This window comes from Empidonax traillii, unplaced genomic scaffold (genome assembly GCF_003031625.1).
Source record: "Empidonax traillii isolate 1590-97213 ecotype Southwest subspecies unplaced genomic scaffold, ASM303162v1 scaffold461:size861717, whole genome shotgun sequence".
Taxonomy (NCBI): Eukaryota; Metazoa; Chordata; class Aves; order Passeriformes; family Tyrannidae; genus Empidonax; species Empidonax traillii.
The window spans coordinates 646,497-658,901 of NW_020955654.1; the positions used below are offsets into that span (position 1 = coordinate 646,497).

The window sequence follows — 12,405 nt, forward strand, 5'->3', positions numbered from 1 at the left end:
CCCTGCAGGGACACTGTGAAAGTGTTGGGGCTTGTCAGGGGTGCGGCGGCAAACGCCAGCCTCGCCGAGGGGCTGCCACCCCACCAAGAGGTTGTGGAGGGAGCACAGGAGCCTCCCAACAGCCCCTGGCTGAGAACAGGCTACACATGACAGCAGTGGCCGTGTGGAGGGTCCTGGCAGCCAACAGGTATTGCCAGGGGGTCCCTTCTCGGCAGCCCCTGGTGAGTATAGGGTGTGGTGGGGGGACCTGCTTCGTGGTGCTGGGGTAAGTGATGGCCCCCAAACTGGTTTGGCCCGTTTCAAATGCTCCCTCTCAGCTTATCTGGCTTCAAAGGGCTCCTGCTCCATCCCACGCACACAAACACACTCCCTGCAAACCTGGGGGAGCCCCCTGCATCCCAAAAAACTTGTGTGTCCCCCAAGCTCTACCTCCCCTCCATCTTCTCCTTTTGGCACCCCCAAAGTCTCCCTGCTGCACCAATGGGTGGCCCATGCTGGGGATTCACGGGAATGAGGTGAGAAGGACACGTTGGATCGTGGCCATCGTGGCAGTGGGGATCCACGGGGACTCTTTACAGCATCATGGACATGGCTGAGACGCGGCTCCACCTGGGGGGGGCCCGGGACCCCTGGACCCTCCAGGGGCACTCCCGCTGTGCTGGCGGTTCTGACGAGCCACGGTGAGCCCCGAAAGCCCAGCCTTGGCGGGGAGGCGAGCGGGTTCCATGCAAAACCTCGGCGAGGAGACTGGTTGGGCGAGGTGCGGGGCGGGCCCCGCGCGCCCCACGCCTGCTGCAGACGCCGGCGCCCACCCGCGCCCCTGCAGCACCCAGGGGTGCACCTGCCTGCCGGGAGGATGCTGCAGGGCAATGGCCCCTCAGGGCCACCCAGCCAGGTACGTGCCAGTTGGTCCCGTGGCCATCGCAGTGGCTGTCCCCACCACGGGTCCCTGGGGAGAGCCGGTGCCACCCACTCTGCCACCCGTCCACACCCATCGGTACCGGGGTCTGGGGCTCCAACAACTGGGTCGGGCGGCTGCCAGACTGTCCAGCTGTAGCCAGGAGGCTTTTCCCTCCCTCCTCATGCCTCGGTGTCCCTGGTGTGGCTCCTGGCACGTGGGTGCGGTGGCCGGGCTGTGTGGAGCTACACCAGCCACTCCCTGCCCGAACGCCGATGGCACCGGGGGGGCACGGCCAGCCCTAGGGGACCTGGACGTGGGGACGGGCGCTGAGGGGTGCTCGGGGGGCAGGGGGGTGCGAGAGGATGCGGTGCTCCCAGGAGCTGGGTCTCCCTGGGAACGTGGCTTTGTCACCCCACGAGGGAGTGACAGAGGTGCCTCCAGGCTGAGGAGGGTCAGCAACAGCTTCAGGGACACCCCGATTGCATTTGTTTAACTCTATACCACACCTGGAGCGGTCGGAGCCTCTCGGGAATCCCTCAGTTTAGCTCCGAATATCTTGCGTTGTTTTCTGGTGGGTTTTTTTGTGGGTATTTTTCTGGCTTTGTTTTGTGGTTTGTTGTTCGGGGTTTTTTTGCGTTTGGGTTTTTTTTTTTTTTTTTTTTGTGCCGATTTGCTGGTTTTAAGTCCCTTGGCGCGTCCCCCTCCCGTTCGACCCTTCCCCAATTAGGGAGCCGCTTGACGAGGCAAGAGCTGCCTGTTCCGGCTCCGAACCTGCCCCAAGCCCCCCGAGACCCCCCAGTTTCCACCTGGAAGCTGCAGGGTAGTGTCGAGAGGTAGAAGCGGCGAGAATGGGGCTGCCGGTGGGCTTGTGGATGTTCCTGAAGCCCTTTTGTCCCCTGGGGCTGGGGGGGCTCCCGGGATGGCCCCGATCCCCCGCGATCCTGGCACGGGGACGAAGGGCAAGCATCGGCTTGCAGAGGGAGCGATCCGCCCCCTCCCCGCCCGCTGCGGGGGGAACCCGTGATTCATCCGGGCTGGGAGCGCCCGCCGAGCTCTGCCAAAGCCAGTGCGCCCGTGGGGCGGTGCCGAGGTGGGAGAAGAGCGGGGAGCTTCGAGGGTTTTCCTGTGTGCTGTACCCCAAAAGGGTCAGAGGTGACCCCTGAGCGAAGGGGGGCCCTGCACAAACCCATAAGGTTGGAGCCCTCGTTGCAGACGGGGAGGTGGGTCCCTGGCACGATGGTGGCACTGAGAGGGTTTTGGGGAGGCCACCAGGGGACTGTCACCCCAAAATGCTGGCCCGCAGCTCTTGCCACCCCGCCCCAGCTTCGGCTCCTGCTGACGGCGGCACATTCCTCGGTGACAAGCCGCCCTTTTCACCCCCGACCGAAGCGCAGACCTGGTGTCATCCGCCGGGTGTTGTAAAGCCGGCCCAGCCCAGAACGCGGTGACGCCAAGCTGAGCCAGGGCTGGCTGTGGAGCCGGGACCGCGTGGCCACGCTCGCCCCAAACCGCCCAGGCCGGCCGGGGACGAGCCACTGTGTCCCTGAGCAGGGGCAGAGCCGCTGCCCGGCCGTGGCTGAGAACGGCCACAACTCTGGGCAGGGATGAGCAGCTCGGTCAGAGAGCTGGGGCTGCGGGAGGGCGGCGTGACCTGACCCCAGGGGAATTTTGGGAGCTGATCCTGAGCACACTGGGCTGTGGGGGAACGCGGGGGCCCCCCGTCCGGCCGTGCCGGGCTCGGCAGATGGGGTGAGGCTAATTAGTACCTGTGATGGCAGCAGGGTCTGAGTCACCGCGTTCGTCACCGCAGGCCCGTGGCGCCCAACCGCCCCTTTTTTATTATTGTTGTTTTTTAATTCCCCGGCTGATTTGAAAAGCAAAGCAGGGAGGGCCCAGCCAGGAATTACTGCAGGGAGACCCTGCTCCGGGCTGGCCCCCAGTACCCAAGGGCCACCTGGGGGCTTGAGGTCCTTGTGTGGCTGCCAAAGGGTTTGACGTGACCCTGGAAAGTGGCTCAGGAGTCTGAGGGTCTCTGGGGAGGATACCTGGGGTTTAGTGGTGGGTAATGTGGGAGATGCGGGGCTGGCTGCAGACTTCCTGGGAGTGCAAGGGTCTCCTGGAAGGCCATGTGGGGGGTATGGGGCTCATTGGAGGGACAATGCAGGGGCCCAGAACTCTACAGAGAGGTCATATGGGGGGTCAGGTCTCTCCTAGGAGGTTCCCTGGCGGTCTCTAGCTCACTGGAGGGACAAAGTCTGAGACTCAGTGTCAGGGCCACGTGGATCTCTGGGGATCAACAGGGAGGCTGCTGGGGGGTCCAGGCCTCTCCTAGGAGGTAAAGGAGACAGTTGCCCGAGGGGATCCTGGCTTTTCCCAAGGTATGACCCCCAGACCCCTGGACCACCCGCCTCCCTCATGCCCTTGACCCCCCGAAGTTGCCCCTGGGCTCATCCATTTGCAGCGGTGACGATGGTGACAGTAGCCCCAGTGGGGCCCCCACCTTCCCGCTGGCGGCGGCGGCGAGGCGTGGCAGCGGGGCGGGCCGGACGGGCCGGGACGGAGCCTCCCTAGGGCTGGGGAACACTGAGCTGCCGCTCACCTGCACAGGGCGGCCGGGCTGGCCGGGGCCCCCCACGCCGCTGCCATGCAGGAGACTAACGCCTTCCTGCTGTCGGCCCTGCAGCCCGAGACTGGCGTCTGCTCCCTGGCCTTGCCCTCGGACCGGCAGCTGGACGAGCGTGGCCGGGAGGCGGCCGAGGCCCAGCGCCTGCGCAGTGCCCGCGTCCAGGAGCAGGTCCGCATCCGCATGATGCTGAGGGGGCACGCGGCGCCCACCCGCCCCGAGGACATCACCGATGGCACCAGAGGTGGGAGACCTGTTAGGACCCTTGGGCACTTGTGGTGGGAATCCCTTGGGTGGCACTGGAATCCAGCCACACCCCTGGCTGGTGGTTTGGGGGTGACCCCCCACCCTGGCCAAGCCCCCCAAACATGCCTGAGCACCCCCAACACTGGAACAGGGGTAGGACAGCCCCCAGCATGGGCTCATTTTGCCACACTCAGGGTCCTGCCTCAGTTCCCCCACCTGCCCCAGGAGGGATTTTCACTGGGAAGGGTCCCATGCCTCACATTGGGCTGGGAGAGGGGAGGTTTTTCCCGTCCTGGCAGAGCCCCCCCAGCCCTGAGCAGCACCACTGGCCAGGCTCCAGATCCTCCATTTAACGTCTGCGCCGGCAGCCTCCGCCCTGCTGCCTCGCCCGGTGCTGCGCAGGATCCCCGACCCCTGTGCTGGGGGACCCCAGTGGTGGGGACAGACCCCCCTTGGCCCCCTGAGGGCTGCCTGAGGTGCAGGTGTGAGTCACGCTCCTGGCATCACCGGGGCTGGCGGTATCCCCATCCCGTCCTGCCGGCAGCCCTGGGGCACTGGCACAGCAGACGGGCAGCATGAGGTGCCCATGGGCGTAGTGGGGTGTCAAGATCCCTGTCAGGGTCCCATCCCAAGGGAAGAAGCCAAGGCTAGCTGTGAGGAATGCCTGGGCTTCTGATTGGGCTGCGGCAGAGGGGACTGGGCTGAGCTGCCGCGTCCCCGCCAAGGTGGCAATTAGTGCCCTCACCGTCAGGGCACGATGCAGGGCGGGGAGGCCACTTCTGCTCCCCGTGGCCAGCAGGCAGGTGAAGGCAGTCTCCTCCCACTCCTTCATCCCCACAGCGCCGCTGGTGCTGCCATGGCTCCCATAGCAGTTCCCCCTGGGATGAGCTGGCGGGAGGTCTTTTGATTCCTAGGCCTCCCTTTAACCCCTCCATGCTTGTGTTGACCCCTCTGTCACCATCCCTCAGGTGGTCAGTACGGCACGACCCTGCACTCCTCCTTCAGCTCCCGCTCCCAGAGTAATGGTGTGGACCCCAAAGCCTCGGTATGTATGGGGGGGTTTGTCCCCCACCCCGTGCTGGTGCCTATCACTGAGCTGGCTGGGGATGCCGGCAGAGACCTAGCCTGGGCTGTAGCTTTTTTGGTTGTGCTGAGGAGTGCTCTGGGCTCCATCCTTTCCTCTCCCACAGTGGGGACGCAGGGATGGACTCTTGCCCCTCCTAAGCCCTTACTTTCCCCCCCTAGCTGTACCAGCCACTGGCCAAGAAGGATTTCGGCACCCTACGGGGCAGCGGCTGGTCCTCTCGCTCGGCCGTGGACCTCACCCCGCACAAGCGCGTGGCCACCATCAGCAACGGGGGCCTGGGCAAGGCGCGGGGCTACGGCGCCAGCTACGCGGCCTCACAGGCGGCCAGCACATCTCCACGGCCCAGCTCCTTCCACGAGCGCAACTACCGCTGCCGGCAGAACTTCGACACACTGTCGCTGCGCTCCCTGCGCCTGGCTGACGGGCCGCTCCAGCCCCCCGGCCTCGCCGACGACCGCTACAGCGTCCTCTCGGAGCAGCTGGACCGCCCGTTTTACAAGAGCCAGGGTGGCGGCGGCTTCGCCCGTTCCTTTGCCTTCGAGCGGCAGCTGAGCGCCGGCACAGCCGCCAAGGCCGGCTGCAAGTGGTTGGAGGGCGCTGAGGGGCCGCCGAGCCGCACTATCCGTGCGCCTGCCATGCGGACGCTCCAGCGCTTCCAGAGCAACAACCGCTCGCGGCTGAGCGCTGGCTCCTTCGGCGGAGTGTCCGCGGGCGGCACGGGCGCCTTCCTGGGGCTGGGGGAGCACAGCTCCCGTGCCCCCTCCGTGCGCAGCCTGGCCGAGTCTGGCCACCACCTCCCGGAGCCGCGCGCCATGGAGATGTACAATGGGCATGGAACGCTGCTTGGGCACCACGCCGGGGGGTGAGTGCCACAGGACCACTCCGGGGACACTTAGTACTGGTCCCATGAGGGTGAACCCCTCCAGCTCCCACCAGGCACAAGGCATGCGGGAGGAGGGGTGGGATGGTGAGCACAGTTTAGTCCCATAACACGGGCTGACCTCTGAGTGTGTCCTGCCTGCAGCCTTGGCTCCTTCCTGGACATATCCTGAGACACAGGGGAAGGTAGGTGTTCACCCTACTGGGACTGGAGTCCCACGCCCTGGAGCGCAGTGCAAGGAGATGAGCTGGGAGGCTCCTGGGAGATGTGGGATGTGGCGGAGAGGGAGAAGGGTTGGTGGGGCTCCTTGGAGAAGCGGGATGCAGTGGGTGGAGAACCCTGCGGTACACTGTGCTGGGGCTCCCTCTCACCTGGCTGTGCTTCCAGGTTTGACGACATTGACCTGCCCTCAGCAGTGAAGTACCTGATAGCCAGCGACCCCAACCTGCAGGTGCTGGGCGCTGCCTACCTGCAGCACAAGTGCTACAGCGACAGCAGTGCCAAGAAGCAGGTGAGCTCCTGGAGCCATGGGAGAAGGGGGTGCACCAGCCCCTCCACCGCGGCGGGCGCCCCAGGGGGGAGGAAGGGCTGGAGGGAGCCCTGGGAGTGTGGTGTGTCTGACCCCCAGGGCTGTCCCCCAGGCCCGCAGCCTGCAGGCCATGCCCAAGCTGGTGAAGCTGTTCAACAGCCCTAACCAGGAGGTGCAGCGCCACGCCACCGGCGCCATGCGCAACCTCATCTATGACAATGCCGAGAACAAGCTGGCGCTGGTGGAGGAGAATGGCATCTACGAGCTCATGCGCACACTGAGAGAACCCGACGACGAGCTCCGCAAGAACGTCACAGGTTGGGGACAACAGCAGAGTGGGCGGGGGTCCCCCTGCCCCGGGGGTGGCACTGTACTCCCCCCTCCCGCCCTGTGAGCAGAGCTGGGATGATGCTGCATGGGGCTGACCCCTCTGCATCCTTTGTCACCCGCCCTGCCCCACGACTGCTCCTGGCTGTGGCTGGTCGGTATGAGCCCCCCTAGGGAGGTGAGTTGGGTTGGATGTGCTTTCCAGCCATTCTGGAGCTGAGGATCCCCCTCTGTGCAGGGATCCTGTGGAATCTCTCCTCCAGCGACAACCTGAAGGATCGCCTGGCACGGGACACGCTGGAGCAGCTCACAGACCTGGTCCTGGTCCCCCTCTCTGGGCTGGGGGGCTCAGGTGTCATCCAGCAGAACCCCTCAGAGGCAGAGATCTTTTATAACTCCACGGGCTTCCTCAGGTACCTGCTCTGGGTCCTCCCACTGAGGGCAAAGTTTTGGGCTGAGGAAGAGATGTAAGAGCAGGGTCTGCAGGGCTTGTTTCTGGGGTCCCTCCCACTTGTGTATCCTGGCAAAGTCTGGTCAGCCCCATGGAGAGGTACCAGCTGCCCGCTCCATGGGGTTCCTGGGGCAGGAGGGGGCTGCAGGGAATCCTTTTCTCTCTGAGACTGACCCCCATTCCTGTGCAGGAACTTGAGCTCTGCCAGCCAACAGACCCGGCAGAAGATGCGTGAGTGCCATGGGCTGGTGGACTCCATGATCCACTACGTGAATAGCTCCCTGGAAGTGGGGAAGTCAGAGGACAAGGTGAGGCCCTGGGTGCTGGGGGGGCTGAGGTGCTGTTGTGGTGCAAAGGCATATCTTGATGTGATGGTGGGAGAGCCAGCCCGGCTCCATCCGGGCTCCCTGGGCACAGCAGGGACAGCCGGTGCCTTGGCTGGCCATGGAGCCCCACAGGATTGCACCCCAGAGGCTGTGCCAGCAGGGGACAACCTGGCAGGTGGCACAGGATGGCGCCATCATGTCCCATCTCCCTGCCAGAGTGTGGAGAATGCAGTCTGTGTCCTGCGGAACCTCTCCTACCGCCTGTACGACGAGATGCCCCCGTCCTCGCTCCAGCGCCTCGAGGGCCACAGGAGGAGCGCTGGTGGCACGATGACAGGGGAGCTGGTGGGCTGCTTCAGCCCCCAGAGCAAGAAAGCCCGTGAGGTCAGTGGGGGGCATGTGGTGGCCCTGTCACCGGGGTGGGGTTGGCGCTGGGAAGCACTGGCAGCAGAGGTAGTGCTGGGGCGGAGGTGGATGCCAGCCTCTGCGGGTGGGTGGGACACACGGGTGAGCTCAGCAGAGGGTGAATCAGGTGTTTGGGGTGAATCAGGGTGCTGAACCCCCGCTTTTCCACACCACGGGGCATGACGCAGCCAGGGTGACCTGCCAGGTCCCTGCCCAGGCAGGCAAGAGGGGACTCTGGCAATGAGGGGCACTGCGGAGGGGCTACCTCCTGAGTCTAACGGTGCCCCCGTCCCACAGCACTACCTGAACGCGGACATCGTCACCTTCACGGAGGTCTCCAAGGACCCCAAGGGGATGGAGTGGCTCTGGAACCCGCAGATCGTCGGCATCTACAACCGGCTGCTGCAGCGCTGCGAGCTCAACAAGCACACGACGGAGGCGGCCTCGGGCGCCCTGCAAAACATCACAGCCGGGGACCGCAGGGTGAGGAGCAGGGGTGCCCAGGGAGAGCCTGGTGGTCCTCACCATGTGGCCGTCACAACTGTGCCTGGGTATGGGGGACACCTCCGGGAAGGGGAGGCACCTCCTCTCCTGGGTCATCACCCGGGCAGGGATCACACCGACCTGCCTCAGGGATGGGGAGGAAGAAGGGGAGGAGGAAGAGGAGAAAGAAGTGGAGGAGGAGTGGTGAGTGCCCGTGGGAGGCTCCACGCAGGTGTGTTTGCCTTGCCAGTGGGCAGGGGTGCTGAGCCGTCTGGCGCTGGAGCAGGAGCGCATCCTGAACCCCGTTCTGGACCGTGTCCGCACCGCCGACCACCACCAGCTGCGCTCCCTGACCGGGCTCATCCGCAACCTGTCCCGCCATGCCCGCAACAAGGATGAGATGTGTGAGTCCCAGGGGGCATGCAAGGCTGGGGCGGGGTGGTGCCCAATGGGTGCCTTGCAACCTTTTCCTCCTCAGTCTGGTCTCCAGTTAACCCCAGCCCCATCCTGCCTGCTCCATCCCTGCTCACAGCTGAGCATGTGGGCTGGTCCATTCCCTGTTCCCAGACACGGCTCTACTCTGTCCCCGCCTTGCACCCCGGGGACTGCCGCATTCTCCTGGGTCTGGCCACCAGCCCTGACGTGCCCTTTGCCCACAGCCACCAAGGTGGTCAGCCACCTGATCGAGAAGCTGCCAGGGAGCGTGGGGGACAAGGCACCGCCCGCCGATGTCATTGTGAACATCATCGCCGTGCTCAACAACCTGGTGGTGGAGAGCCCCATGGCTGCCCGTGACATCGTCTACTTCGACGGCCTCAGGAAGCTCTTCTTCATCAAGAAGCGACGGGACAGGTGGGAGCTCCCTGGGCCCCAGCCTCTCACCTCCTGCCTCTCCCCACCTGAGAGCCCCCAGTCCCTCTGGGCCCCTCTAGGGTGGTCTCCTTGGGGCTGGTGGGCTCCGCCATCCCCAAAGCTCATTGCATCCTGTCCCTGTCCCAGCTCGGACAACGAGAAGTCCTCCCGGGCCGCAGCGAGTCTCCTGGGAAACATGTGGCAGTATACCAAGCTCCACCGGGACTTCAAGATGGTATGTACCCATTCTGGAGCTTCATGTATCCTTGTGGGGATTCTGAGGGGGGATCCTGAGGGAATCAGGGCCAGGGGATTCACCCTGGAGAGCCACACCACCCAAGTGCTTCCCAGCACATGGTGGGTCCCCACTCCATGCCTGCCCCTTCTGAGAGGTGGGGACATCCCAGAGCATTGTCCTTGTGCAGATGGGGTGGGGACAGCCCTGCGTGGGGACAGCATGGCCTGTGGGTGCTGGAGCAGAGGGGTCCATGTGCCTATTCCCACTGCCCCGTGTGATGGGATTCTGTCTCCTTGCAGAAGGGGTACCGGAAGGAGGACTTCCTCAGCCTGTGAGGACACCCTGGGAGCTGGAATGCCCTGCTGGGACGCTCCATGCTGCCAGCCATGCCCTGGGGAGGCTGCTCGCCATCAGACCCCCCCTCCATAGCCTAGTTCCCACCACATCCCATGTGCCTCTCTCCTCTGCTGGGTCCCCTTCCCTTGCTGAGGGACACTTGTCCTCCCTCCTGCCCAGCCTTAAACCCAGAAGCTGCTTTTGGCTCTGCTGTGGGGCCTCATAGGGACCCCATTAGTAGGGGTCTGCCTCACAGTACCCCTTGGGAACCCTCCCCACCCTCAGGGTGCAAAATTTGGCTTGTCCTGCAGCTTGACAGAGGGGGAGGAACCACAGGAATTTGGGAAGGCTCCTGTAGAGCAGCGCTGGGTCAGGGGGGCTTTCAGAGCTGCTTCATCCCAGCTCCCTGCGCCGCGGGGCTGGGTGGGTGTCGGTGCCCTGTGCCAGTGCAGGCTGTGCTGTGGAATACATGTGCTGTGCCCCAGCTGGGTGGGGACGGGGCTTTGCATGGCTTGGGGGGCTTAGAGGGCTCTGAGGTGGCTTCCCACAGTTTCTGGGGTGGCACGGCGGCTGCAGGGAGCTGGGAAGCAACGTTGGTGATGTAGTGCTGTGTGCCCCCTTTGCCAGTGTTGTCGGGTAGAGGGATGTGTGTGACTGGGACTGCCTGTGCCCTCACTGCAGGAAGCTGTGGTGTCCCTGGAGCCCATCTGTCACCCTGTGGGGACTGTCCCAGTGTGGCAGAGCCGCCACTGCCGCTCCTCGCCAGCTGCTGCCAGGGCTGGGCCCGGCTGGCACGGCAGGAGCGGGATCTGGGCAGGGCCGGCTGGGTCGTGTTTGCTGAGCGGCATCGCCCCGTGGGTGGGGAGATGCCCCCAGTGCCCCCGGCTGCCTCGGTGCTGGGCACAGGCGGGGCAGCAGGTCCAAAGCTCAGGTGGGCTGTGGGGTGGCTTCGGGCTGCCAGCAGGTTTGGGGCTGAAGGGAGCCCCTGCGCTTGGGGGGCACAGCATACCCCGGGGGAAAACGAGGTAGAGTAGGTAGAGGGGTGGGAGGGTTTGGGGAAGTGGGTGATGCTGCCAGAAGGGCTGCATCCGGGGCTAGTGTGGCCCCCTCAGTGAGCAACACCCGGCGCGGTCCTGGCTAGGGCTCCTGGAGTGTTTGCCTCCCCAGCTCTCTGTGTACAAACCTCCTGAACCCTGTGTACCCCTGAAATAAAGGCCTTGAATGATGCCCACCTGGCCCTGTGCTTGGCTGGCAAGTGGGAGGAGGGACAGCACCCCGGGTACACCAGGACCTCGGGGTAGCCAGCATGGGGTGAGCTCACCCCACAGTGCCACCCCACTCACTGTGCCCAGCGTGGCTCTGAGTCAGTGTGACAGGGACGCTGGTGTGGGAGGGACACAGCACAGAGCTGCCCATCCTGCTGCCTATGGTAGGGAAAGCCCCACCCTGTGTCACCCCTGTCCACGCCATGGATGGACCCAGTGGGTGCAGCAGCCTTTTATTGCCACGGGGTTCCCGTGGGACAGAGGTGCCGCCGCCACTCCCGCCTGGCACTCCCTGAGGCTGGGGCACAGTTGCTCTTTGGAGGGCATCACCCATCCCAGTGCTTGTCCATCATGCAGGAAGAATGTCCCTGCCACCCATGGCGAGGGATGGGGCCCAGCACTCAGGGGTGGTGCTGTGGGCAGGGTGTTCCTGGTGATGGTTTTCCACCGCAGAGCCAGCTTCTGCTTTCCCACCACGACCGTGGCTCTGGTCCCATCGTAACGCCGGGGCTCCTCTGCCGTGACCTGGTCTGTATGTCCCCACGGGACATACGGGAACACCGTGTCTCTGGCCTGTGGCTCTGCTCAGATGTCATCCTCTGTCACCAGGCAGTAGAAATCAGTGCGGGCGCTGTAGTTGCGCGATCCCAGGTCCGAGACATCGAGCTCGGGCCTGTGGCTGTCCCGGAGCTGCACGTCCTCCATCCCACCAACAGCTGGAGTCCTGGGGGTGCTGAGGCGGGGGGGCGGGGGGCTTCCAAAGATGCGCCCTCGGAGGCCTGGCAGGAGCAGGGAGATGGATTTAGGAGGCGGAGAGAAGGAGCTGGACCCAGTCTGCTGCCACAAGAAGGAGTGGCAAAGCCCAGACGTGACCTCCAGCACACAACTGTCCCCCCAGGAGGAACAGCGGGAGACACGGACCTGTGCCAAGGTCTCCATCCGGATCGAGGTCTCCTGTGCTGTCCAGGTAGCTGCTGTGCAGGATCAGCATGGGGTCCTTGTCCTCCTGCAGCTGGGTCTGTGGGTCCCCCACGCTGCCCTGGAAGGACACTTTGCGTGGCAGGGCCAGGCACAGCTCCTTCCAGAAGTCCGACGACGGGGTCTGCAGGGTCAGAGGGGAAGATGACCTGTGCTGGGACCAAGGCAGAGCCGAGCCTGGCCCCACACGGTGCTGGGGAGGGTTTCACAGCCTCAGCTCGTTCTTCCTGATGGTGGGAGCTCAGCCAAGGTGAGGGCTGTGCTCCAGTGTGGCATCGTGCCCATGCGCCGGCAGAGAAACCGGCCTGACCTGCTGGAACACTCCTCGGGGCTCCAGCTCCCAGCCTGGCCCTGAAATGGCCGGAGCGGCTGAGGGCCAAAGCTCCGCTCCGACAGCTGGGGCTGGAGAGACCCTGGAACGCAACAGGGCCCTGACTGTGCAGGTTTGGGGGTAAGCACCCAGATCCAGGGCTGTTCT

At 64.8% G+C, this 12,405-nt stretch overlaps 3 protein-coding genes across 5 annotated transcripts in view; 1 reads left to right on the forward strand and 2 right to left on the reverse strand.

Moving 5' to 3' along the window:
- The window catches only part of SIGIRR (single Ig and TIR domain containing), a 16,487-nt gene continuing 4,082 nt past the window's right edge, over nt 1-12,405 (reverse strand). Inside the window, exons 9-11 of one of the 2 annotated variants that reach the window (XM_027895482.1) lie at nt 11,871-12,051; nt 11,503-11,728; nt 1-13 (exon numbers count right to left, since the gene is read on the reverse strand). In XM_027895482.1, coding sequence (XP_027751283.1) covers nt 11,535-11,728; nt 11,871-12,051 — 375 coding nt within the window. In that variant the 3' untranslated portion in view covers nt 1-13; nt 11,503-11,534. Of the gene's footprint in view, nt 14-11,166; nt 11,729-11,870; nt 12,052-12,405 lie in introns of those variants that run through there. The other variant, XM_027895481.1, reaches the window with a different exon arrangement.
- Nucleotides 2,420-10,637, forward strand: PKP3 (plakophilin 3). 2 transcript variants are annotated; one of them, XM_027895454.1, is made up of 14 exons: nt 2,420-2,517; nt 3,585-3,768; nt 4,739-4,815; nt 5,016-5,719; nt 6,125-6,248; nt 6,379-6,583; nt 6,832-7,006; nt 7,235-7,352; nt 7,587-7,754; nt 8,073-8,258; nt 8,509-8,662; nt 8,918-9,110; nt 9,258-9,345; nt 9,648-10,637. In XM_027895454.1, exons 1-14 carry the CDS (start codon nt 2,506-2,508, stop codon nt 9,681-9,683), a joined length of 2,424 nt encoding a protein of 807 aa, XP_027751255.1. In that variant the 5' UTR covers nt 2,420-2,505; the 3' UTR covers nt 9,684-10,637. The 2 variants fall into 2 exon arrangements, with proteins under 2 accessions (XP_027751255.1, XP_027751254.1); XM_027895453.1 differs by lacking the exon at nt 2,420-2,517 and having other exon boundaries at nt 3,546-3,768.
- Nucleotides 9,594-12,405, reverse strand: part of ANO9 (anoctamin 9) — a 19,020-nt gene continuing 16,208 nt past the window's right edge. Inside the window, exon 23 of the mRNA XM_027895456.1 lies at nt 9,594-9,604. The gene's annotated coding sequence lies outside the window, so the exon portion shown is untranslated. The remainder of the gene's footprint in view (nt 9,605-12,405) is intronic.